Here is a 26,390-nt window from a genome sequence, read left to right as displayed (position 1 = left end):
CAGATAGAAGAATCGAACAATAGACTCTGGTACTACTTGTAATATTTGACGTGGAAGGAGTGCTCTTACCTTTTAATCACCATAATAGTTGTGTCTAACTAGTATCAGAACTCACACTTCTTATAGGAAAATGAAGCATTTTTCTCAAACTCATTATTGTATACTAGTAAAACGAGAAAATTGAACAACCCAATTTAGTGTACATTGACTTAAATAACTTAAAACAAATAATAACCAAAGCACACAAGGATACATATGTTCTAAAAAATCTATATAGTGTATTAGACGAAATAATACTAGATTAGACAAGATATGATAATTACATATCATCCCATATTTGGATTATCATCTATAAATGATAAGTTAATTATTCAAAAAATCAAAATAACACGAATAAAAAGAATAATATAACTAAAAAATCAAAAAAAGAAAAAGTAAAGGACAATCTAATCATTTTAATTACTAGGCTTGGTTTACCTCAACCTGCCGATGAGGAGGTTAGTTAGTCTCATACCATAAAAATAGGGTTAGGCCCTCCCTCTTAGGTTTTGGTCAATTCTATCCTATATATATGCTACACCAAATATAGATTGACAATAATAAAAGATCGGCAAAGCAAGCCAAATATGGTGAATTACTAAAAACAAACACATCTCAAGAAGGTATTTCACAATAAGAAAATGGTAAAGTTACGATTGATGAGTCTACACGGTAGGAAGAGAAAAGAAAATATAAATTAAGTCCACTTTATTCCTCACTCTCTCATTTTTGTTAGGCAAGTTATATTTGTTTTAAAGGATTTTATAATAAATTGTCAAATAAGTAAATGAGAGTGGGGGGATAAGTGAGATATATTGAAGATAGATTAGGGGGCATATGTGTCATTTCAACAGAAACAACATAAAAAAGCGAGCCAGCTGTTTCCACCACCAACGTGACGAGTTGATGGGGTCCGTAGATTAGATATTCGGAATGGACGGTGAGGATGAGGGCAGAGTGAATTTGAGGTTCATTTAAGTTGAATTTCATTAGCCGTGTGGGCCCGGCTTCCTCCTTTAAACAAGGAGTGCGGGCAGCTCAGCCCCAAAAGAGGCCGTTAAGAGAGAGAGAGAGAGAGAATCATTCAATCTCCAAAGGTACTCTCTCTTTTCCTCTTTTCAATCTGACATTCTTGCTCGATTTAATTCGCAATCTTCTTGCCCGATTGAATCTGTAAGTCTCGATTTTCTTCGAAAATGTTCTATTGATTTTGCTTGTTCTGTTGTTCTTGATCTGCGATCCAATCGCTCAGCGTTGGATCTGCATGGGCGATTTTTTAAGCCGCGATCAAATGCACAATTTGGGGGTTTTGACATAATTTGTTTTGGTTTTTTAAGATTCAATTTTTGGGAACCGGGTAATAGATAAAAATGTTAAATCATTTATATCCCCATAGGAAGAAATGGAAAAAATGTGTTGACTGGTCATTAGTATATTCGTGAAACTCTCGATCGCAGTAAATATCTTGAGAAGATATGTTGATTTGAAGCCAATAGAGGCCGTATATGTAATTTTAGCATACAATCTTTATGAATTATGTATGGTCAACTTGTGAATTCTGCAAATTGCTTGCTCGTGTGGGATCCATGTGGGATTTGTTTGATCGTTGCCTCTCCGATAGGTATCCTATATAGATTAATCAAGTCGGTTCTTGCCCTTTACGTAACTTCATTCATGAATGATAAATCTTGCTTTGCGTATTGTTACAGATCTAGATCTTGTATTATATTGCCATGTTGGTATTTCAAAGAAAGGTTTTTCTCGCAAAGTGGAACAGTTTGAGCGAGAGAAAACTCCATGTCTTCCTTTTCATAAATTGAATTCATTTCAACTAACTTCCTGGGTGAATTGACCTCATATTAGCATGTTCCATAACCCAGATTTGAGGATTCTTGTCAAAAAAATGCTCAAGGCTAGAGGAAAGTAATTGTTTATGACATCAAATTGCTGCTTTCTGATATGCGACTGGTATTTTTCTTGTGCAGATATTGAAAAATGGCCGAAGGTGAGGATATTCAACCTCTTGTTTGCGACAATGGAACAGGAATGGTCAAGGTAACAGCAAAAGATCTGATATCTTGTGAAGTTGATTCTAGAAACACTTACAAATGCACCATAATATTTCCATTTACTTGTTAATTATTTTTGTGAAAAGGTTTTTTATTATTTCTTGCTTTACATCATATTTTGTTTGGTGGTATTAGTTGCTTTTACTTGCATCGTTGTTAATTCCACAACCTGATTGAACTGATGGTTGTTGAATCTTCAGGCTGGGTTTGCTGGAGATGATGCTCCAAGGGCTGTGTTCCCTAGCATTGTTGGTCGTCCTCGACACACAGGTGTGATGGTTGGTATGGGCCAAAAAGATGCCTATGTTGGGGATGAGGCTCAGTCCAAGCGTGGTATTTTAACTCTGAAATACCCTATTGAGCATGGTATTGTTAGTAACTGGGATGACATGGAGAAGATCTGGCACCACACATTCTACAACGAGCTCCGAGTTGCACCAGAGGAGCATCCAGTTCTTCTCACTGAAGCTCCTCTTAACCCTAAGGCCAACCGTGAGAAAATGACTCAAATTATGTTTGAGACCTTCAACACTCCTGCTATGTATGTTGCCATCCAGGCTGTTCTCTCCCTGTACGCCAGCGGTCGCACAACTGGTAAGAAATTCAATTACTTAACTAGTTTATTTATGGAGATTTTTTGCATGATTGAGGGAAGCCAAAACTTTTAGGATTCAACTTTTGGGGTAGAAAGAATATTATATCTGAGTTAAAAATTAACGAGGAAAATTGGAGATTATTTGCTCCCTTGGGAAATGCCAATAAGATTGAATTTTTTCTCTTGCCAGTGGGGGGGTTGGAGAAAATAAAAAAAAATAAGGTAGAGAAAGAAACTGGTGTGCTTTTCAATGCGTAAACCCCTAAAACAAGTTTCAAATTTGAAGTGCATCTTACAAATCTCGTTGATGATTCTGAATCTCATCAGAGCAAAAGATTGGTTCAAGATTGATTGGAGTAGAATGTGTGGATAGGATTTTTGGTTTGTAGAGCGCAGAAATGTAATTCTGACTTGCCCAATGAAAGCGATGATTGAAAAAAATCGGTAGTTAATTATTAGAGTTTTCACCTTATCTCCTTCTACATAGTCATGATATATTTTTGTTGTGATTCAGGTATTGTTCTGGACTCTGGGGATGGTGTGAGTCACACAGTTCCCATCTATGAAGGCTATGCTCTCCCACATGCCATCCTGCGTCTTGATTTGGCTGGCCGCGATCTCACAGATGCCCTTATGAAAATCTTAACTGAGCGTGGTTACTCATTTACCACCACTGCCGAGCGGGAAATTGTGAGGGACATGAAGGAAAAACTGGCTTACATCGCTCTTGATTATGAACAAGAACTAGAAACGGCAAAGACCAGCTCTGCCGTGGAGAAGAGCTATGAGCTGCCTGATGGGCAAGTGATCACCATTGGAGCCGAGCGATTCCGCTGCCCCGAAGTTCTTTTCCAACCATCCATGATCGGGATGGAAGCTTCTGGCATCCACGAAACTACATACAACTCCATCATGAAATGTGATGTTGATATTAGGAAGGATCTTTATGGTAATATTGTCCTTAGTGGTGGCTCCACAATGTTCCCAGGAATAGCCGACAGAATGAGCAAAGAGATCACTGCATTGGCTCCAAGCAGTATGAAGATAAAGGTGGTTGCTCCTCCTGAGAGGAAGTACAGTGTCTGGATTGGAGGATCCATTTTGGCATCTCTCAGTACATTCCAGCAGGTATTGAGCCTATAATTCACTTCACTTATATGCATTACATTTTAAAATATTGAAGTTAGGAGGGTTGTTAGCATCTGGAAATTATTATTCTTCAGAACTAATTCTTTGATGCTTTCTCTTACATAGTTCTAAAAATTTATCACTTATGGTTGCAGATGTGGATAGCAAAGGCCGAATACGATGAGTCTGGGCCATCCATTGTCCACAGGAAGTGCTTCTGATAGCATTATGCCGAGGAGAGAGATGGATGAACAGATATATATATATACAATTTGTATTATGGGAGGGCTTCTGATCATGCGATTGCGGGAAGTTGCTGCTTTTTTTTTTTTCTCTTTTTTTTGTGGGCATTTTTGGGTTTTTGTTCTTTTCTCTGTATTTGCCTTTTGAGGTGCTAAGAACATGGGGACGAACAGATGGTGGCACCTAAAATTGGATTCTTTTCATTAATTATATTAGTAGATGAGGATGTGTATTTGTTACTTATGGTTTGTTGAATCAAGGGGGTTCATTACAATCATTAATCTGTATGGCAATGGTTCTTTTTGGTTATCGCAGCTAATAAGTATGCATACATTCCATGTGAAATGGCTGTGTTCGATTGAAAAATCAGTAACCTAGTCTGTTTCAGTGTTGGCCAAACTTATGTCAAATGATGGCTGAACTCACTAAGCATTTTATCATTACTCAACAGTGTCCAAGCTAAAAACGTGAAATTTGTAGATTTCATAATAGAAATTTGTTCCAAGTCATGGGAGCAATACGGTTACAAAATAGACGATCTTTCTCTAACCCCCCTTAGTAATTATATATAACATTTTACACTCTATGACAGCGTAACATGTTTATTTTCATGCATCCCTTGAATTGGGATCACCTCAAGCAGCTTCTTCCCTCCCAAATTGTTATTCAGAAAGCATGCAAGTTCAAGACAATTTTTTGAACATGTTTGGTTTACAGTCAGAAAGAAATGAGAAGAAAATTTGAATAAGGGACATGATGACACTAAGCAAGGAATTTAATAGCGATCAAATGAATGGGTTCAATTCTATTCCTATAAACCACTGGAGGAATCTTACTAGAAGTCTTATCAAATCATTGAATAAACAAGCCGAGTATAAATCTGGGTCAGTAAATGGGCTGTTCAATCACATTAAGTCAACCAAGAAAAAAGGGCAAGAGGCATGACTCCAAACCTCAAATCACAACAAACCAAACAGCATTGGCTTATGGGATAAGTATGTTAAACAAAACAATAAAGACCAATTTTATTCCATTTTCTTGCATATTGAACAAATCATTAGAAAATGCAGGCAAGAAGTAATCCCGAGATAAAAAGAAGAAAACAATATGATCAAAGAAGAAAACAATATGATCGCTAAAACAATTTATTTGAGAAAGAAAAAAATCTAATATTGCACAACTTGAGTGCATACACATTTGAACCTGAAAAAACCTGTAATTTTTCTTTAAGGATCATCACCGCAGGATGCATATCAGATTGGCCGACAAATCAGGTTCAAATTGCTTTAGAAGAACAAAGGGAAAAAAAGGGGGAAATGTCGAGAAAACAGCCCTCGGACACAGCAAAAACATAGAATGAAAATGAAGACTTGCCATTTCAGATGGTGGACCTTGCATTTGGATCAATCCCTTGCAGAATACTAAAATTGGATGGTCCGTCAGTGTCGATGAACCCTCGCACTGATAGTTCAGGCACGGAAATCCTTTTCCCCGCGAATCCATGGTCAATAAAAATCACAACAACTGTAATATCATCATGAAAGAACCGCCTGATTCCTTTTTCAACCTTCTTCAGATCACCATATCTCATCTCCCTCTTCCTAGCAGCCTCATTTAAAGCTTTTCTAAGAAGTCTTCTTGCGATTCCCTAGTGGTTAAAGAATGTTAAAAAATAATAATAAGAGGTTTTAATCAAAGAAGTAAAAAATGATTAAAGAGATGCAACGGCATAACAGTACATTCCTGAGTTAAAGAATGTAATAATAAGAGGGTTTTAATTAAAGAAGTAAAAAATGATTAAAGAGATGCAATGGCATAACAGTACAGACCGGTCGAGGGTTATTATACACAATCTCCACAGCTTCCTGATTTGTCATGTGTTCCCAAAGTCCATCAGAGGCAAATATAAGAAACTTGTCTTTGGGTTGTAAGGTTCTAGAATACATTGATGGTTCTGCTGTTAGCACAGGCCTGCGAATGGGATCAGGAACATGGAATCGCGGGAAAGATGGATCAAGGGAGAACTCTGGTCTCTTCAAGTATGCATCTCCAATAGATCTAGACACCTAATAGGAGTGTGTGAACACAGAAATTGAGTAGGCACAACAGATTATGAGCAATAAAATTTTCATAATGAAGGATGCAGATAATCAAATTTCAAATATTCACCAAATCAATAATATAATTATGATGCGTACAAGGGATGTTAAATTGAGAATGCAATTGATCAGATATATCTGCATTGGAAGATTATGTGTATCAGAGATGAATACAAAGCATAATAAGTTTACAGGCCTTCTCACCCAATCTTTTTTCCCACATTACCTAAACTTTTATCCTCTCATCCCTTTAAGTGCAAGTCACGTGCAAATCAACAAGTCATTCTAAGGACCCTTTAATCTTCTCAGTCAGCAGATCAAAGTAGAGTTATGTTTTGAGCTCCTCAAGCAAAAATAGAGAAATATTAATGTTTATCTGCTGAAAACTGATAAATATTATTGTATATGCAGCAGTAAAAAATAAGCCCAGTGCACCCACAAGTAGACAAAATATAATTACATGAAAGATTATACCCATTCATTACATTCACTAGTGTCATTACTCCAAACAAGTTGAAAAAATATAATTAATTGTGAAAATAGTTGCATGTGTTCTGAGTCAACATATTTTTAAATGCTAGGTTTTTTGAGCACGTGCATGATACTCCTGTTGAAGAGTGGGGCAGGAAGAACATATGCTTATGCATCCATCGCAGGTTCGTGTGTGCAAAATGGTCTCGGCATGAGGTGCTACAAGTTTTAAAATTCCTACATGTTAGTTAGAAAGAAACAGGGATTCTATCTAGATGGAAGCGCAAGAAGAAATGTAGAGTAAGCAACATGCACTGAGACAGACTGCTAAATAGTATATAAAGCATTAGAACATAAGAAATGGGAAAGAACTTAAAAAGTCTGCTAACATTCAACAATGAGCAAGCAACAGCAACCTGGATGATGCCTTTAATACGCCATACTCCATTCTTCATAACTACAATATGTGAATCATCTGGATGCAATGACCTGAGTTCCTGTCTAACTTCCTCCATGCTAGCACTGTGATCCCTAGTCAATTGTTCAGCAACAATCTTACTTGATCTACCCAAACAACCCATTACAGCTCGAGAATCACCAAGATTAGCAATGTATAATGTCCCTCCCCAGATAACTCCAACTAAACAACAAGAGCCAATTGCAGCAATTAAAGGTTTTATTCCATATGCTCTGCGCACAAGAGATAAAAATCCATCCTCTGTTGCAGAAAAAGCACCCTTAAGAATGTCCTCAGATATCATCCCATTTTCACGAGCAAGCCCTTTTAAAATAGCAGACAAATGAAGTGTGGTGTAAGACACTAAAAATTAATTTAAGCAAATAAAAAAACAAAATGAGCTGGTGAAGGTCAGTAAACAAAAAGTACAAGTAATATAATTCAACCTCATATATTTTAAGCAGAAAAAAACAAGCAACCCAGAAATGATTAAAATCGAACAAGGGATCAAATGAAACATGATATTAAACCAGAAACAGTACTTATAACACTTTCGAGTAACTCAAGTAACTTAATTGTTTTTATTAATAAAAGCAATTGGAAAAAAAGATTCTGTTAAATAGACTCTCATAAACTGAAAGGATCCACATCCAACAACCAATAACACTTGACAACAAGGCCAGCATCTAAATTTTCTTGTGTTCCATTTTCTCAGGCTTTCCATGATCACGTCACACATAAATAACAAAAATAATCAATGCAGCCTGAATTTTGAAACAATTCACTATCAAGAAGCAGAAGGTGCACCGCCATCTTAAAAGTTACTTGCAGAAACAGAAGCCTTTTTTTTTTTTTTTCAATGAAATTAAAAATTTGCTTCTATTCCTTTTTTTATAGGCTGCATGACAACTCAAATCGACACATACTAATGAAACAACATCTTGAAATTAAGTAAACTGAATGAACATTCACGTTTTCACACTATGTTGTCTTTTAAACAAGGGATACAAAAAAAATTATAATAACCATCACTGTTTTCTTTTCTTTGATTCTCATATATGAAAGCATGGATATGCAATAATGCAAAAATTCTTAAAATTTTGAGATACAATCCAGCAGGATTATCTTTGTGATTAAATATACTCTTATACATACATGTTTGACCTTGTTCTATCTAAAACATGTATAACAAACATCAAAGACTTAATAGGATATGAAATAAGCAGAAGAATAAAGATTTAAGGGACGCTACTTTTTTTCATAACTGATTAATTTAAATATTTAAAAATTTGTAATTAAAACAATTTTTTTCACATAAAAGAATGTCACAAAAGTATCTTAGTTTTTCAACTATGTATTAGGAACCACAATTTGTGCTGGGTTTAGGAGGGAAATTCAAGCCATGGATTTGGCATTCTGCAGATTGAACAAAAGGAAATAAAAAAAATATATAGAATACGGTCAAAATCCACAAAAATTCAAACTTAAAGGCTTGAAATCCATGTTCCCAACTGCAGCTTTGATCTATTTCAGATGTAAAAACCTGTACATATATACAAGCATAAGATAAAATGTCGTCCAAAAATTGTAGTATATTACGTTGCAGATACGTCAAAATACATCAAAGCATCAGGCATGTTTATATTAAGTATTTTACACATTTCCAAGGAGTATCTGATGAGTATCAGCATCCAATACATATCTGATATACATAGGGTCATCCTGTTGAAGTATTCATGCTTCACACTTTCTCATCTTTCATTCATCAAACCAAACAAAGGGTCGATAACTTTATCCCTTCAACTTCTTCCAGCGATATAATGGTCTATTACAATCACACCAGGACACAATATATTGCGCACCGGTAGGAACAACACAAACACAATCGAATTCAGCAAGAACACCTCAAATTAAGCATTTTAAGAAAATCAACATGCAAAAGAAGTTAAAATTTAGAAGCCAAAAAATCCAGAAAAGCACAAAAGAAGCTCACTCATCAGATGAAGAAAAAGGTGGTCGCAGATGAAACGAGAGGCCTCGGGACCACCATGGCCGTCGTAGACGCCGACGAAGACGGCGCCGTTTCCGGTCTCGACCTGGCTGTGATCCTCAATGACCTCATTGGCCTGGACGACGGCGAAAGAAAACTCGCCGTATGAGTGCTTTTCGAGGTCCCTGCACCAGAGGAGCGCGTCGTCCGCACAGCCCGGAAGATCGTCATCATCCTTGCTCATACGCGCATATTGACGCGCCACCGGTCTCCAGCACGCCGAAAAAATCCTTCCCAGCCTCGAGAACATCCCTCATTTCCCTCTTCCACAAAACCCTAGAAAATTTTCCGACAAACTCCTCAGAGATCGCAAGAACTACAACACCACCGGGTGATCGAGTGATTGATTTATTGATTGTAATAAAAAGAACTAAGCCTAAAAATCGCCCATCAACAAGCAGAGGAAGAAAATGAAGAATCGTTGTTCTTAGTTTTCAGAGAGAGAGAGAAAACAAGAGAGAGAGAGAGAGAGAGAGAGAGAGAGAGAGAGAGAGGAGAGAGAGAAGTGCGGAGGAACTGCTTCTTCTTCTGTAATGTAAAAAGGTTGACGAAGCGCGTGAATTAACACATTTTTCAGGTGACTCTTTGTTGTCCAAAATGCCACTAGAGCAGGGTTAAAATTACAAAAACGCCATGAACGAAGCAATCGGAAAACTGTCACGAATTTCCCAGCTTCGAGAGAAAAATGTGACGTACATCAAATTTACTTTCGAAGTTTCGATGAAATTTTTTTGCAAATTATGAGTTTAAAACTTAGAAATTAGTGATTTATTCATATATATATATATATATATATAATTTTTTAATTTTTAAGTTACTTAAGCATTGTAGCGGTATTTTTAAATCAACACATTTTGCCAAAATGACAAGACTTAATTTGTGGTGATTGGCTTGCTTGTGGGCCCTAAGTGTTCCATGATGGTAGGAAACAATTAAAAACAAAAAATAAGAACAAGAACTCATTAAGTTTTGTAATCTTATAAATAGTATTAGGTTAGTCTATTTTATTTTTTTATTAGGGACGTGATAGTTATGTTGTTTAAGCTTACTTATTAAAACTATGATTCAAAAAATCAAAATAAAAAATACTTTATCATTGATGTACAATCTTAAAACTGACGGACTTGCTTAGTATTTTTAAAACTAGACCGAACTAGTCAATTAACAAGTAAAGACAAAAATAAGACTAGCCCTCCCACACAAAAACGGGGTTTATAAATTTACTCAAATATATTTTTATTTTTTTTAAATTTTCTTCTAATGATAGTCGATATCTGGGCCCATAAGTTGATCAATAAGCACAAATTAAGATAATTTGAAAACAAGGCTTTCAAATAATTTGACTAGAACACTTAATTTGGTATAAATGTCTTGACAAATTTGACCTGGAAAGGTATGAATCAAAAAAGAAAGTCCTTATAATTAAAGCAAAATCCTTGAAAATGTCAATTAGGTTTCAAAATATAATGCACTTAGGGCAATTGTTTCTCCTAGTTTGTAAAATTGGTTTGAATGAGTAATGTTAGAAGTCAGAGCTTGTGATGTCACAAGTCCATGAGTCTTTACATTTTCAAGTTTTAATAAATACTCCAGATAATTGTTAATATATTTATTCTGAGAGTATCGATATCATTTGTAATATAAATAATTGTTATTGGATTATGACAATCTTCTTTTAATGAGGTTATCACGAACAATGAATAATCCGTAAAGTAACTTAAGGAGTCTGACAATTTCAAGTACTATCGTGATTTAATGAGACAAAAAGTAAATGACTATCAAGTGGATATATAACTTTAAATGTTACAATACTTTAATAAGCATATTTATTAACGACATTTAAGATAAAGAAAAATAATTATCAGAAAAGGAGTTGGTTGTTAAATTTTGTAACTCATAACTAAGCTTAGGGACATTTCTTTTATAGAGTTCAAACTTCCGACACCCTAAAATAATATTATTTTTATTTTTATTTTTATTTTATTTTTTTTGAGATAAACAAGGTTTAGGTAAAGCTTTTTTAAACCGATTTCTAAAATAGTTGCCCAAAAAATCAGCCCTACTTATTAATAAGTGTGAGAAATTGTCTAACTAAAGGTTGATTCCTTGTATATAAATGAACTAATCCATGCTAGGGTTTACAAATATGCAAACTAATGCATAAATAGGCTACCTACAACATACTTCTTACATTTATTATATTAATTTTTTTTTTTCTTGTTATCCTAAAAGGGATATCCCAATTATGACTTGAGACTTCAAACTTTTATGTTAAAGGTCTTAAGTTTGAATTTTGGAGAAGGGTCGAAAGAGTTACAAAATGAGAGATGATTTATCTCTTGTTGTACACTAATTGAACTTATGGACAATATATATATATATATATTGTCTTTTATTCGTGATTAGCGGTATTCAAGTCCTCTTGAAGATTTGACAAATCCATAAATGAATGAATCTTTTCTTAATTTTTACCTTTTTTTCAACTAAATAACTACGGAATTTAATTGTAATGGGCAACTAGCTTCAAGAACATCGTTTTAAGTGATAGCTTCAAGAATATCATTATGTCAGGAATCGGCATTTAACTTGTTGAAACCATAGGAAGTAGGTGTTTGTGTATTAGATTACCACTTTACCTGCAGTCCGATAGCATGTGGAGAGATAAATATACAATAAATAGTACCCATGGTAGGGAGTATAATAATTTAAAAAAAAAATATTACAGTGAATGCGGGCAGCAAAATTAGAACCCAAGACCTCCTTGTGATCAACTCTAATATCATGTTATATTACAACTTTATTTAAAAGCTTAAGTTGTTAGGATGTGGGTCAACATTGTATATCAAGTTCTAACATTGTGTTGTGGCTTGAAGATTGCCTTGGAGGAATTGCCTTCATTAGGAGATGTATGAGGAAGAAATTAATAAAACTATTGATTCTCCTAGTGCATAATTTTTTTTAGACGTAAAAAAAAATCGAAAGGTATTTTTTTAATCAAGTCAATAGTTTTTGGACATTCCTATGAAATTTGGTTAAAATATAAAAATTGTTACCGGGATTTTAAAAATCTCACAAATCTCCCCTCCGATTTCAAATTTTTCATAGATTTCTGTTGATATTTAATTTTTAGAACACTTATACCCCCTAAAAAATTTCATTTTTTGTCTATTAGATTACCATTTTACCTAAAAGTTTAAACTGTTTGGTTGTAGGCCAATAATGTACATCAAATTTTAACACTCTTTCGTATAATAAATGTGAACAACAAAATTAGAACTCAGAATCTCCTATAACCAATTTTGATATTATGTTAGATTACCACTTTTACCTAAAAGTTTAAACTATTAGGTTATAAGTTATCAATGTATATCAAACTTTAATATTGTCAAATATAAGGAGAGTATTTTAGGAGACATCTCTAAGATTTTTAAAATTTTGAAAAAAATTCTCATTTTTTGGGAGACCTCGAAAAGGTCATTAATTTTTTTTTTTAATCAAACTTTAAAAAAGATTAGCATCCTTTATCAAAATTTCTTTTACTATTTTCACTCTAATTTTGCTACCATAACACAAACTTTAAGAAATAATTACAAATTTATCATAATAGATGGCCCATATTGTGAAGGGTGTGCCATTTTCCTTCACCAAAAAGGGCTCAAACCCAAATTCATCCGTGAAAACTTAAAAAGTCATTTGCTTTGCATCTCAACTGATCTTAGCCGTCGGATCAGATGACCAAGCGGAGTCAAATTTCCTTTTCAGGACGCGTGTGAGTGGGTGATCCGTCAAGTCACAGCGCGGGCAGAGGCACGTAGTTTTCCCCAACCATTGGGCAACACATGCGGCACGTGAACCCCGATTGTGTCACATGCCCCTCGGTCCTATTTAATCCGCACCGTCCATTTGTTGGAAGGGGCTCTAATGGCCGTGATGATTAGATCGTCCGACTCTAACTCCACCGCAAACTAAACCACGCGTCCCTGAAATTTTAGAGAAATTCTTTTTAAAAAAACTAAAACGTCATATTACGTCATTTTTACTGCTTTTAAATAGGACTTATACAAAGTATAATTATTATAAATTTAAAAATATTTTAATATCAAATTAAGAAAATCATAAACTATCAAATACAAATAAATATTCAAGCAATACAATTGAAAATTTTCAAATCATCGCATCAGTTAATTTTCAACTGATAAAATTCTCAGCAATTCACAATTGGTTTTGTAGCAATTCGTTAACGATTTGATAAATCCATTGACAGTTTTCTTCTTAAAAGCATTCTGATTGAAACCATCAAAGCAACCGTCAAATTGCATATTAAAATTTTATACGGTAAAATCACCTATTTAAAATTGTTGAGTGTCACTTAAGTCAAATTTAATGCACTAACTGCATGACAGCAAAGTCTTAATTTTACTCTTAAATAGTAAGCAATTAATTTCTAATTTGTTGTGCCTTGCCAGCATAGCATCACACGAGACCAACGTCACAAGGTTCATTGAATTTGTTCTTTTTCCAATAAGGCAAGGAATTTAAAAAGGCATACTCACTTTGATAGAATATAAATGTCATGTATGTATTTTTAACTCTTTGATAGAGTAAATTACTTTTTTTCACTTATGACGGAGGAAAATCGTGGTTACAATTTTGAGACTTTAATACATAAAAATAAAATTTTAAGACCCTAAAACTAACTTAACCAACCTAAACCAAACACCAGCAACCAAAAAAACTAAGAAACTAAACCATTAAAAGTGAATTAACACAAAAACATCATGAGCGCAAAGAAGGAAAACCCAACAAATCCAATCGAATCATTCCCCTGACTTACTGAGGAAGATCATCTTGGCAACTATATGATCGAGAAATACCAAATTTATCCTGTTTGGCAAAGAAATCTGCACTTTTATTTGCCTCCCTGTAAACATGTTCCACTTTGAACTGTATGCCTCTTAATGCTAACAAAAGTTCTTCCCACAAATCTCATAAGTTCCAAACCGAGCACTTTCCAGAATTTATCCACTGAACCAATAAAGCAGAGTCACATGCAATCTCCACTTGATTAAGTTCGAGATCTTTGCACAAATTAATCCCTAAAATAATCGCCTTCAATTCAGCCATGTTATTTGTTCCATAACCCAATAATGAGGAAAAAGCTGCTTTAAATAAACCCTTTTCATCTCTTATCACGCCTCCACCACCACAATTCCCTAGGTTACCTCTACAGCTCCCATCCACATTCAGTTTAACCCAACCTATCCCAGGTTTACACCATCTAACTATACGAGGAAGACGAATCCCAACATTTTTTACTTGAATATCCAAAACATGAAGGACTGCAATATCCGTGCAAGAAGCAGGTGCACATTTATTTAACTTGTCTGAAATGGATCTCAACCAATATTTAATATCAAGCCACACAGTTCTCACCGAATCATGAATTGATTCCATCCTGTCTCTACATCAACGAGTCCAGAGTCTCCAAATGATGAGACTAAGTATAAGACCTACCAAAATGCCTAACTGTGAGGCCCGTCTTATACAACTAAACCAGACATTAATTATGCCTTTCCAAGTACTTGTTGTCATACAACTAACACCCAACGCCATTGCTGCTTTTTTCCATACCTCCTGAGCAAAAGATCTGGTGCAAAACACATGGTCTAGAGATTCAATCTTGGCATTTGAACAATAATCACATCGAGAGGCCATCTGGACACCTACTTCTTTAATACGAGCATCAACCGGAAGACAAGCGAACTAAGACTTCCACATACAAATTGACACCCTTTTTGGCAGCATAGGATGCCAGATCCATTTTGCAACTAAGAATTCCTCTTTATGCTCCCTTATAATTTCCCAAGCATTTGTCGTGGTGAATTTTCCATCTATTGAAGGTTCCCATATTACTATATCAGGACCCTCCTTGCAAGAAATAGCAAAGTTCATTACTTCCTCAACATGATCTTCACCAAACAGATCCACTAATAAATCAACATTCCACCCATCTTTATCCCAACAATCTTGAGTTCGAAACTTATGATTACTGATTTCTTGAACCTTAGCACAAAGGGGTCCGGAGGCTAACCAACGATCAAACCAGAAATAAGCCAACCCTTCTTTAATTCGAACACGGACATGCTTTAAAACTTTAGGAATCACACGAACAACCGATCTCCAAAATCTAGTTCCTTTCTCTTGTTTCATTTCTCTCAAGTGGTGTTTCTTATACAAATACTTGGCTTTAAAGAATTGAGTGCATAGATTATCCATAGTTAACAATCTCCACACAAACTTTATATGCAATGATTTTTTTACCTCCTCCAAATCCCTAACACCCAAACCACCCTCATAAACAGGCTTACAAATATTAGACCAAGAACACAAATTCATTTTCCTTTTATCATTTACTCCACTCCAAAAAAATTTTGATAACATAGAATTTATCTTTTTGAAGACATAAGTAGGAATGTCCAATACCGCCAATTGATGAACCGCCATTAATGATAATACATGCTTAATTAAAATTAGACGACCCCCTTGAGATAAAAGCTTAAATTTCCAACTCGCTATTTTTTTCCTCAATTTATCAATTAGGACTCTAAAATACGTGCCGTAAGCCGACCTGATACCAAAGGAACACCCAAATATGTAGTAAGAAAACCTCCTTCCGCAAAGCCAATCGTCCTTAACAAATAGAGTAAATTACTTGCGAGACTATATTAGCCTACATTTAAAATATCTTAAAAGCAAGTTTTTTTTTTTTTTTTTTCAGAAAAGTACTTTCTATAAGTACTTATACATTCTTTATGTAGAAGTTTGTATTATTTCATTCACATCGACTCAGATAGTATGGAAACTTGTAACGTAGGTCACATAGTGCACTTGTGAGAAAGAGTGACTTAATTACTATAAGGGCAATAGAGGAGATATGGGTAGGGGTAAAACTAAAATAATTTGGGAGGAGATAATGAGTAAAGATTTAATATTCTTGAATCTATAAAAAAAAAAATAATCCATGATCACATAAATTGACGGAAAATGATTCATATAACCATCCTACCTAGTGGGATTAATGTTTGGTTTGGTTGTTGTTGTAATACTTTTCTAAAAAAAAATACTTGTAATAAGTAATTTGAGATTATTTTTAAAAAGTGAAATGACAAGTTAGTCTTAATACTTTCAGTTTAAATATATTTCAGACCCTATAATTTCAATTTATACAATCAAGGACACTTATTATTTTATTCAATTAAAATTGTTATCTAGTCTAATTCAATGGTTATGAATTGGAGAATTAAAATTTATGGAAGACCCTTTTGAGTTTTGCCCTTGAATTAGTCGACTCATTTGAGACCCGTATATTTAGTTACGAAAAAATATTTATATTATTTAAAATTATTTTTTTGAAAAGAATACTTATCGAAAGAAAGTGCCTATAATAACTTGATGTTGTTTTTAAAAGTGAAATGATAAGTTAGTTCTTATACTTTTAGTTTAAATATATTTTAATCCCTATACTTTCAATTTGTACGACTAAGGACTTGTACTTATTATTTTATTCAATTAAAATTATTATCTAATCTAATTTAATGGTTATGAATTAGAGAATTAAAATTAATGGAAGACCCTTCTGAGTTTCACCCTTGGATTAGTTACGAAAAAATATTTATATTAATTTAAAATTATTTTATACTAATTATACGCTTAATTATTTTATAATGAATAAAACTTCTTGTGAGTTTTTAAAACAATAAACTCATTAAGAATAATAGTGATACAACATGTAATATCAATTCTACACTTTACATATGTAAGCAATTTTATTAAATTTACTTATAATTTTGAGAATTAGTTAAGATGATAAAAACAATTGCATGAAATTAGGAAGTACATGTCCTTAATTGCACTAATTAAAAGTATAAGGACTAACTAAATGATTTCACTTATTTTTAAATAAATATTTTTTTTATATAAGTATTTTATATAATAATCCAGGAATTTCAACCAACATTGTGCTACTTTTGACACTATGGTGCGACACCAAATCCCCAAGAGGGGTGAAAGTCATTCGCCTATTGACACACCCCTGTTAATTCACCGGGATAAATTGTCAAGAGGGGAATTGAAACCGTGATCTTGGGATGGGATCACCAAAGTCATTAGTCGCTCTTACCATATTTTTTTTATAAGTGTTTCCAAACTATCATCATTAAACCAAGTTTGATATATTACTAAACCAAATACAAAAGCGAGCAAGGAGAAAGAAGGTCAAATAGTTTTCCACACTAGTGAGAATTTGTATGCCATGTGCTTCGGATTTAGAGAAACGACAAATCACTCATTATTTTGTATTGAAGATTGTAAATAACTATAATTAATTAACAAGAAGATTAAAGAATCAATAATTAAAGCAAATTAACAAATTTGAATGCCAATGTTTGATTTAGTAAATCTGACAGCCAATGCCTAAACGACATCGTTTACCAATCGCTTGTGCCTGCTGTAATGCTTCTCCACAAACACCTTTGATGCCCCTTCCACAGTTTTGCGCCATGTCTGTAATTACACCATATGTTAATTCTTCTTATGCCCTATTTAGATACAAATATTTTGAATAAAATAAAATAAAAATAAAAGAGAAAAAAAAAGAAGAAGATAAAAACATATTTTAAAAACGCATTTATTTATGTTATCGATTTTCAATTATTCTTGAAAATTATTTATAATTTTTAATTATTTTATTAACTTATTGTTAGAAATTTTAATATTCAGAAATAAATCTTTTAAATCAAATAATTCATTTAATACACTTTTAAATAAAAATAAAAATAAATGATCATATGAATTGAAATATATTTGAAATAAAAATTTTCTTAAATTTTTAAAAATAATAAAAAAGACAATTACAGATTTTTTTTTACTATTTTTTAATTATCATGTCCAATAAATTTTTTATTATAAATTAAAATTTAAAAGTATAACAATTAAGTAAATAATTTTATAATAATTTTTATTTTTAGTATATATTTTTTAAATATGCGTTATTTTTCAATTTTATTATTTTAATAACTTTTATAATATTATTAGATTTAAAGACAAAAATGAGTATTTTTAATTAATTTTTTTAATTTATTTTAATATTATAAATATCAACCAAGCAAATTATTAGGTTTTGTTTTCGTTTTTTTTTTAAAAAAATTTTTTGACCATGATACCGAACGTCTCGAAAATTCTAATTGTTAATCTTTATATTAAAAATGACTAAATTTAAAATTTTAAAAATGAAAAATTAATAAGCTTGTAAAACATTTTTTTTTTTTTTTAACGTTTGAATTCATACAAATTAAAACCCAAATTAAATCTAAACCAGCGTGAAGTAATTAAACACACCTTTTCGATGGTTTCCAGAATGGATCTGTTCTTGATATCCCTAGCTCTGAATCTCCCAATTCCCAGTTGCCGGAACACCACCGCCGACCGGCGAGCGGCTGGAGGAAGAAGCGATCTCCTCTCCGCCAAGCTACTGCTACAGCTCAATGGGCTCTTACAATCATACACTCTGATCGTCTGGCTCCGTTTCCGGCGCTTCGAGAGGCGCAGCTCTTCCTTTCTCGCCGGCGCTTCATCGCAGGATTCGGGTTCCTGTTCGGCGAATTTTCTTAGCAGCTCGTCGGAAGACGCTTTGGTTACGTGCTGAACTACGCTAGAGTTCATTGGAGATCAGACCCAGAAATTATTGAGAGAGAGAGAGAGAGTGGGATGTTGAAATTAAAGTGGGGGGAGAAGGGAGTTTATGGCGTTAGCTATTGGGTAGGAAATGGACCGTTGGGGGGGAGGAGGCGAATGATTGGGTAATAATAAGTCGAGAAATATAGCCGTTAAGGACAATAAATTGAATAATGAAGTTGAACACATCTTAAGCCCCCCATTTTTTTAAACCCCTGAAAATGGTTAGGGTTCATGTGTGATGTGGTGTACCAAACATGAATCAGCATGATTTTTTTTTTTAATTCATATAAAGGGAACTAAGATCTTTTTATATATATATATATATATATATATATATATATATATATAAAATGATATTTCGATTCCTAAAAACTCTAAAAATGTCATCCAAAAGATAACAAGTAATGTGACATCACATGATTTATAAAAACTTATTAAATATAAAATAGACAATTCAGTCAACAAATTATGATATCACGCCATTTGTGAACAATAATGAATAGTAAAATTATTTAATTCTAAGACTCAATCTACTATAATTGGTAAATTAGGTTGTAAGACAACTATATATATATATATATATTGAAAATCAAAATCAAGCTTTAATTTGACGTTAACTTATTTGACAAATTCATGATTGGTGTCCTGTAAATTACTTTGTTACCCTTTTAGGTTGCAAAAAAAGAAAAAACAATTAATTCATATCAAGCCTATAATATCTCTCTCTCCATGTGATCACTTTCTTCAGCTTGCTTATGATATATGCTCTTTAGAGAACATTATAATGATCAAAATTTAAAATTTTCAAGTTAAAAATCTCAAGATCAAATTGGAGGAATGGGTATTAGAATCTAAGATGTGATTGTATAGTTCAAGCTTAGTATGAACTTAAAAATAAAATAAAATAAAAAAAACTTGGCTTTATTATTATTATTATTATTATTGCTAAGTGCAATCGAAGTTCAATTTAGAGTCCATTTGCAACTTAGAAGGATAATAATAATAGTCACAAATTTATCTAGCAAATTACCATTTTAAGGACCACATCACATTTTAACACAGTCTATGAATATATTGTTGTACTTTGCTATCATGAAATCTTAATGTCACCACATCAATAACATGAATGGTGATATCAAATCATTCGATACATAAGAATTTTTTTAATTTACCTTTTTATATCCTTATCATAATATTAGTCTCCATATGTCAGAGTAAGATTGATCTGAAAAGCCACTCACAGATTTCTCTTCCCTTTTTCTTTTTTTATTTTTATTGAAATAAGGTATTCTACTTCTACCTGATTTCATATTTTATGAAACAGATGAATTCATCTTATGCTGCCATTCCAATTTCATAGCTTCCCTACTGCTGCTAATAGATCTGGTAAAATGCATAGGGTCGAATAATCTATGATGGATTAGGCAGATTATTAGGTACAAAAGTTATAATCAAATCCAAGTTCAACTAAATGGTAAATTTATGACGATTTGAATCGGATAATTCATTGCGAATGACGGATAATTTGTCATTCCCATCCCTTGCATAGTTCTTTTTATTATTCAATTAACAATTTATTTTGTAACATAATAACTAAAGTTATTTTTAAAATTATAATTTAATAAGTTATTAAATATTTAATAACAAATCAAAAAAAAAATATATATATATATATATATATTTTTTAAATCATAAACTTTGGACTTTTGTTTCAATCACGAAAATTGAATATTTGAACTTAAGTTTAAATGTTGGCATATGAGACAAACTCTTTAAGGCACAAACAATACTACAAGAACTGGGAGTGCAAGACTAGCCTCAACCAATTGAACCTATGTTGATTGATTATGAGTCGACTTACGTGGATCGGATTCGATTCAAATTAACAGATTTTTACCCATTTTGTCAAGTCTCGGTGTCGCCACTTTTATTATTACTCTTATAATTATTATTTAGAACTATCTTTTTTTGTGAGCTTATATGTTTGAATTTCAACAAATTAAATTGCAAATATAAATCAATTTTAAGGTGGGGGCAAAGTTCTACTAAATTATACCAAAAATGATGAACAAAGATCATGTCAGCAGGCACAAAAAGGTCGCTATGTGGGAAAATCACAGCTTCAAAACTGTTAACAGAATAAATAGTCGGTGAAATCTCATTTTGACGAAGCTACACTAACAAATACCCAAAGAGAAAAAGAGCACATGCTCAGGCTTCGGCATCCACAGTTCCATTTTTGCTGGTTCTCCAAAGCAATCCTGGGGATAGTTGATGCAGAAGCAAACATCAAAGAGACCAGCCCCTCCTGCACTGTCACATTCTTTAAGATGCCCATTCTTAAAAACCTGAATCAAAAAGCTTTCTGTGAGCCTATAAGAAGCATTCTGCCGAACCTCTCACCAGTCACCACTTGCCTAGCAGGCATGCACATAAAACAAATTGTAAACATTCAGATGGCTTAGGTATCTTCATGCTTTGATTCAAGCAACAAACAAATATTTAGTTCATACCTCAGGGCTATGAGCTGAATTGTGTCCCAAAACTGAGGGCATGACATTCAAGATTTCTCAGGTTTAGCTGCACATACAATAGAAGGAATTTAACCCTGTAGAAATAACACTGTGCAAAGCTTCTGAAATCATGTGTTCCAAACTGAACTGTTGTTGAAGATTATGAAGATAGGGAATGAGAAAAAATTCTCTCTTTCGTAAACATAATTTTCAACATTGGCTCATTGATTGATAATTTTTCACGCATACAGCATGCCAACAACTGTGGGGGAAATAAAATGCATTTTCCCTAGTTGCTCCTCTTATTTCCTGTTCCTCCCTTCTCCTTCGCTCATTCCACATAAGCAAGCTGTCATTGCTGTGCATAAATGATGATATAATGCGGTAGCATTTAATAATTAATTGGCTGCTGAAATCAAGAGTGATTTTTCTTTAACCAAAAAATAAAATAAAATCAAACAGCCATTATTAACAGCAGGAAAATAAACCCATAATTTTGTGCAGGTGTGATACCAGGATTCAACAAGAGTTTTTGTTTTCAAAAAATGGTGTACTAATTTGCATTCTTCAACAGGATAGAAAAATTAGAAATAAAAATTATATTAACTGCTTTCTCCATTCTTATTGATATTATGCAACATTGAGCAAAATCTTGATATGATCCAGCAATAGATAATCTAAATAACCTAAACCATCAAGTTTCGACTCAACCGTAGAAGGAAGAGGGAGAGCGAAGAAAAGAAAGGGAGACGGGTTGGTTTTTGGCATTCTGCTTTGCTTCGTTGGAGAATCGAAAATGAAAAAAGAAACTTACTGCAGAGGAGAGGAAATGTGAGAAGAGAAGAGAAGAATGGAAGCGAAAGGAAATGCCCCGTTTCTCTCCATTCTCATTTCCTTTCTCTTCTGCCTCATCAAAGCAAACCAAATGAAAGAAATAAACTCATAAGTTGAGCAAACCAAACAAGAGAAGAAAATCTCTTTCCTTCTCTCCTCATCGGTAAAGCAATGAAATAAAAGAAGATAAAAAGTTTCTTCTCCAGTTCTCCAACCAGAGTGCTTCAGACAAATTGCAAAACAATAAAACATATCGATTCAGACTTCAGACCTGTGTCATGAAGTATATCTTTTTATTTTTAACCCAAAAGCAGTAGGCCAATGCTCCTTAAAATCCAAAGCCTTATCATTCACTCAAGTTCACAAAATTCACATTGAGCAAATGATTTTTTTTCATTTCACCGGTTGGTCCACAACCTAGCAACTTCAAGCTTTTATATTAAGTGCCTGTTTAACATAATATTTTGAAAGGTTGATTTCAATCATCAGTTTCTTTTCTTTCTAACCTTTCATGTCTAAACCTAAAATTTGGTAAGAAATTTAATAAGCTTTACAATGTACGCACACCAGCCTATATTTTTGTATTTTCTAATTTCCCCAACAATTTTCCATGTTGTGCATTGCATTACATTGCTAACCTTGGTGCATAGATGAGAAATTGACATGCTAAGTGATGGGTTCAAAATTCAGAGTCATGAGAAGTTTTGTGCAGGCCGAAATGGCGCAAGAGCTTACCACAACGGCAACTGCTGTCTCAGAAAATCTAGGAATGCAAATGAGTCTTACCAGCTGCCCCTCTGATCCTGCAATGAAGGGTAATTAAATTATGTTTCAAAGAAAAGTAACAAGTAGAATGAAAATTTAATCAAGTAGAGAACAATACCCTTAAACAAACGAGTTTCATATTTATCCTGATTGCCAACAAAGTAAACATGAGGGCAATCCTCAATCAGGAAAGGATCCTTGTCGGTGAAAGGATAGCACCCTAAAATAAGAACACAAAGACTTTAGTTTAGCTACACACAAAAGGGAAACAAATATCCAAGGAGAAATTATTAATCAATTCATAATCAAATAATAAAGTTACTTATTTTCAGTGTAATATCTATATTATGCATGCCTCATCATCCTAAATACACAAATTAGCTATTTCATATTCACATGAATTTTCTACACATAAATTTAGTGTCCCCTAAGAGACAGGCCAATGGTTTGAGCATGGGACCTCCATATAGGATGTCTTGGGTTCAAGTTTTGAGAGGGGATGGGGAGAGGTTTGGGGGATGGGCTACCCCTTTTGAGTAGCCTTGGCCTGTTGGCCTTCAGATGCACCCAATAAAATAGGTTGAGATGAGCCAATATCTCTAGTAACAACAAACACATCAAACAATAGAAACACTAAATAGATAGCTGAAGATAAATTTTACCAAGGGTATTAGGTGCTGTTGGTGCTAGGTGCCTCCACCTTAATGTCCTTTCCACAAATTCAAGCTTATCTTTTGCCTCTGAATACTTTTCAAGATCATCAATGTTCTGACCTGATGTTCCAAGAAATCTGAAGACCCATTGGATCACCATGTCAATATATGTATAATTCAAATTAGTAGTGAAAATCAAACAATATCCCCACTTTACCTGATTTCATCAAGCTCAAAGCTATGGGGATTAGTACAAGACCTGAATGTATTATAAGTTGAAGACCCTGGGACAAGGCATCTATGCAAAGGCTGAAAGAAGAATAGATATTAAAAACAAATCATATGCTGTGTCATTCACGCATAAGTCAAGGACAAATAGAGCAACCTGCTGTGGTAAGGAAAAGTTTGCAGGGTCATTGGGTCCTGGCATGATATCCAAAGGTACACCAGCTGCAATCTGCACAATATAATGAATAAGCAGCTAGAGACAACATCCAAGGAATGAATAATGAATAAAGGATCCACCAGTGTGATTTTAATCATAGAAATGAACATAACCTGAGTCAACAAGATATCCAACTCTTTGATTGGCTCAGACAGCCTAGATTGATCTTTCAAAGCCAGATTCTGCAACAGCAGGATTACCATCAAGTGAAATTGATGATTGCTAGTAATATATGAGCAGAATCAGTAATCTCAATGGAAAATTTTAAAGCTGCAGATATCAAAATCTTAAAATTACCTATCTTATGAAAAGTAAAAATCTCTCTCAAAAAAACAGCACTGACCACCCTCACATATCTTGTAGCCTTGAACACATACACTCTGCTGATATTAATTTAATGATTATTGTGGCCCTCAGGGGTAACTAATGTATATCATGTGAAAAGTGGAAAGAGGGGATGTGGCAAGTGTAATCAATACAAATTTGGAGAGAGATTTGTGTTATATTAGAAACCTTCAATCCTATTTCAGTAACCATGAGGCCCTCCAAAACTACCTGTTACTCTTCAAAACATTCAAACAGAAACAAAATGATAACAAGCATCTAGGAAAGAAAACCAAAACAAAATGATACAAGAGACAATTGCAATGGCTCATCCATGGAAACAAAAATATATGATTGTTTACCTGTCCATTAAGAAGTCCATGAGCAATTTCAACAGAATTCCCAGCAATTACAACATGAACGATCTGTGCTGCAATACTTTGTTCCTGTTCAGTTGATAATTTATGAAGTCAATAAAACAAGGACAGTCCACTCATTATAAGAAGCAAAAGGATTTGAAAGGAAAGAGCAGGAAATAGTATTAACCTGCTCATCCCCTAAATGTCCTGTTATATGGTCAACAAGAAGCTGAAACTGAAGAGGATTAGATGTATTGCTCCCAACACTTAGCCCTGATATAAAAACCACGTACTTGTCTTCTCCTGCACACAGCCAAAAGTAAACAACTTCAAACAAAATTTAACGAAACACATCTGCAGACATAATTCAATGTCAGATTTTTTACAGGAAGCTCTCCCCAGGGGGAACATATTGCAGCAACTTCCATTGGATTCACATCTGGAAGACAGCAACCCCTACTAAGGTTGCATTTGTAGCCTGGAATGTAAAGACCCCAAAAATATTTAGGTGTAATGATTTAAAATAATAATAATAATAAATTAAATTAAATTAAATTAAATAATTAATTAAGTTAATTAAAATAAATAATTAAATGAATAAATAAATAAATAAATAATATTAATTAAATGATAAAATATAATATATTAATATAATATATATATATATAAATCAATCTCCTGAAGCTTTTCAGCTTCAGGAGAATTGAATTTCATTCAATTTAGCCCCCACCCCCTCTCTGTAATTGTCCTGCTCTCATGTTCTCTCATCGCTCCTCCGTCTCTCGCTTCCACTTCCTTCAATTTCTTGGCTGCTATTTGTCCGATCGGAAATCAGAAAATATCGCCGGACTCCATTCTCCGCCACTGACATTTCTACCAGAACGGATTTCTCATAGGAGGTAGGCATATCTCCTGGGGTAAACTCAATTCTCACTTTTCCCTCAATTTCTCATAAATCTTAAGCCTAATTAATGATCAGACACCACCACGAGAATCTACAGATGATTCTCTACAAGTCTAGTGGAACGAATTGCTCGTGGGTCGTCGTAGGCATAACCCCAAAATTAGGCTAAGGGGGTATTAAGGGGCTAATTACTATTTAATTATTGTAAATTTGGAAATGTTAAATATTGGGCATTCTGAGGTTGAATTAGGGTTACTGAATTTAGGACTCGGGTAAGTGTTGCGGGTGTAATTTTGGGACCCTGCGGGCATAGTTCAGGAAAACTGAGGTAAGTTGATTATTTTGGAGTTTAACAATTTATTTAGGATATTGGGAACCTAGGAAATGTTTTATGGAAATTATGTTGGAATTCTGTTGAATGTTTTGGGGAAATGGAAATTGTAAGTTTTTGTGCTGGAAATGCCACAGGCTCAGGATTGAACTGTGTGGGCATCTCAATAAGACAGGTAAAGGGAATAAGTTATAGCAGATATTTTTATGAAATACTAGTTGAAATATATGTGAAATGAATTTTGGTATTTTTTCCTGAAATTATTATTATGATGATATAAATAATAGATGAGAAATTGTGTGACATGATTTTATGAAAATTATGAAATGTATTGTGTAAAATGTGATTTGAAATGGGAAATCTAGGAAAATGATAT

The 26,390-nt window shown here is 33.6% G+C and overlaps 4 protein-coding genes across 7 annotated transcripts in view; 1 reads left to right on the top strand and 3 right to left on the bottom strand.

The window, feature by feature from the left end:
- The first annotated feature begins 1,007 nt into the window (after positions 1-1,007).
- LOC131168434 (actin-like) lies at positions 1,008-4,355 on the top strand. 2 transcript variants are annotated; one of them, XM_058127856.1, is made up of 5 exons: positions 1,008-1,136; positions 2,025-2,094; positions 2,309-2,702; positions 3,218-3,831; positions 3,987-4,355. In XM_058127856.1, the coding sequence occupies exons 2-5, from the start codon at positions 2,035-2,037 to the stop codon at positions 4,050-4,052; spliced, it is 1,134 nt and encodes a 377-aa protein (XP_057983839.1). In that variant the 5' UTR covers positions 1,008-1,136; positions 2,025-2,034; the 3' UTR covers positions 4,053-4,355. The 2 variants fall into 2 exon arrangements, with proteins under 2 accessions (XP_057983839.1, XP_057983838.1); XM_058127855.1 differs by having other exon boundaries at positions 1,077-1,212.
- Positions 4,356-5,074: 719 nt separating this feature from the next.
- Positions 5,075-9,710, bottom strand: LOC131168432 (probable protein phosphatase 2C 43). 2 transcript variants are annotated; one of them, XM_058127854.1, is made up of 4 exons: positions 9,095-9,710; positions 7,061-7,425; positions 5,904-6,140; positions 5,075-5,722 (listed from the first exon to the last, which is right to left on the bottom strand). In XM_058127854.1, exons 1-4 carry the CDS (start codon positions 9,399-9,401, stop codon positions 5,453-5,455), a joined length of 1,179 nt encoding a protein of 392 aa, XP_057983837.1. In that variant the 5' UTR covers positions 9,402-9,710; the 3' UTR covers positions 5,075-5,452. The 2 variants fall into 2 exon arrangements, with proteins under 2 accessions (XP_057983837.1, XP_057983836.1); XM_058127853.1 differs by having other exon boundaries at positions 7,034-7,425; positions 9,095-9,691.
- Positions 9,711-17,474: 7,764 nt separating this feature from the next.
- LOC131168132 (uncharacterized) lies at positions 17,475-18,987 on the bottom strand. Its single transcript, XM_058127366.1, has 2 exons — positions 18,548-18,987; positions 17,475-17,713 (listed from the first exon to the last, which is right to left on the bottom strand). The coding sequence occupies exons 1-2, from the start codon at positions 18,869-18,871 to the stop codon at positions 17,624-17,626; spliced, it is 414 nt and encodes a 137-aa protein (XP_057983349.1). The 5' UTR covers positions 18,872-18,987; the 3' UTR covers positions 17,475-17,623.
- Positions 18,988-20,907: 1,920 nt separating this feature from the next.
- The window catches only part of LOC131168345 (DNA polymerase delta small subunit), a 29,185-nt gene continuing 23,702 nt past the window's right edge, over positions 20,908-26,390 (bottom strand). Inside the window, exons 6-15 of one of the 2 annotated variants that reach the window (XM_058127704.1) lie at positions 24,967-25,082; positions 24,783-24,866; positions 24,210-24,278; positions 24,037-24,108; positions 23,869-23,960; positions 23,661-23,788; positions 23,117-23,218; positions 22,969-23,036; positions 21,400-21,466; positions 20,908-21,303 (exon numbers count right to left, since the gene is read on the bottom strand). In XM_058127704.1, the coding sequence (XP_057983687.1) occupies positions 21,407-21,466; positions 22,969-23,036; positions 23,117-23,218; positions 23,661-23,788; positions 23,869-23,960; positions 24,037-24,108; positions 24,210-24,278; positions 24,783-24,866; positions 24,967-25,082 (791 nt within the window). In that variant the 3' untranslated portion in view covers positions 20,908-21,303; positions 21,400-21,406. The remainder of the gene's footprint in view (positions 21,304-21,399; positions 21,467-22,968; positions 23,037-23,116; positions 23,219-23,660; positions 23,789-23,868; positions 23,961-24,036; positions 24,109-24,209; positions 24,279-24,782; positions 24,867-24,966; positions 25,083-26,390) is intronic. The other variant, XM_058127703.1, reaches the window with a different exon arrangement.

This window comes from Malania oleifera, chromosome 11 (genome assembly GCF_029873635.1).
Source record: "Malania oleifera isolate guangnan ecotype guangnan chromosome 11, ASM2987363v1, whole genome shotgun sequence".
Lineage (NCBI taxonomy): Eukaryota > Viridiplantae > Streptophyta > Magnoliopsida > Santalales > Ximeniaceae > Malania > Malania oleifera.
This window is presented reverse-complemented; position numbering and strand designations above follow the sequence as displayed.

Coding starts and splice junctions, on each gene's coding strand:
- LOC131168434 (XM_058127856.1), top strand. CDS start 2,035: ATGGCCGAAGGTGAGGATATTCAACCTCTTGTTTGCGACAATGGAACA. Junction 2,095..2,308: donor ATGGAACAGGAATGGTCAAG/GTAACAGCAAAA, acceptor TTGAATCTTCAG/GCTGGGTTTGCTGGAGATGA. Junction 3,832..3,986: donor CTCTCAGTACATTCCAGCAG/GTATTGAGCCTA, acceptor TTATGGTTGCAG/ATGTGGATAGCAAAGGCCGA.
- LOC131168432 (XM_058127853.1), bottom strand. CDS start 9,401: ATGTTCTCGAGGCTGGGAAGGATTTTTTCGGCGTGCTGGAGACCGGTG. Junction 7,426..9,094: donor CCTTTTTCTTCATCTGATGA/GTGAGCTTCTTT, acceptor CTATTTTAAAAG/GGCTTGCTCGTGAAAATGGG. Junction 6,141..7,033: donor TTGCTTGCTCATTGTTGAAT/GTTAGCAGACTT, acceptor CACTCCTATTAG/GTGTCTAGATCTATTGGAGA.
- LOC131168132 (XM_058127366.1), bottom strand. CDS start 18,871: ATGAACTCTAGCGTAGTTCAGCACGTAACCAAAGCGTCTTCCGACGAG. Junction 17,714..18,547: donor TTCTGGAAACCATCGAAAAG/GTGTGTTTAATT, acceptor GTGTAATTACAG/ACATGGCGCAAAACTGTGGA.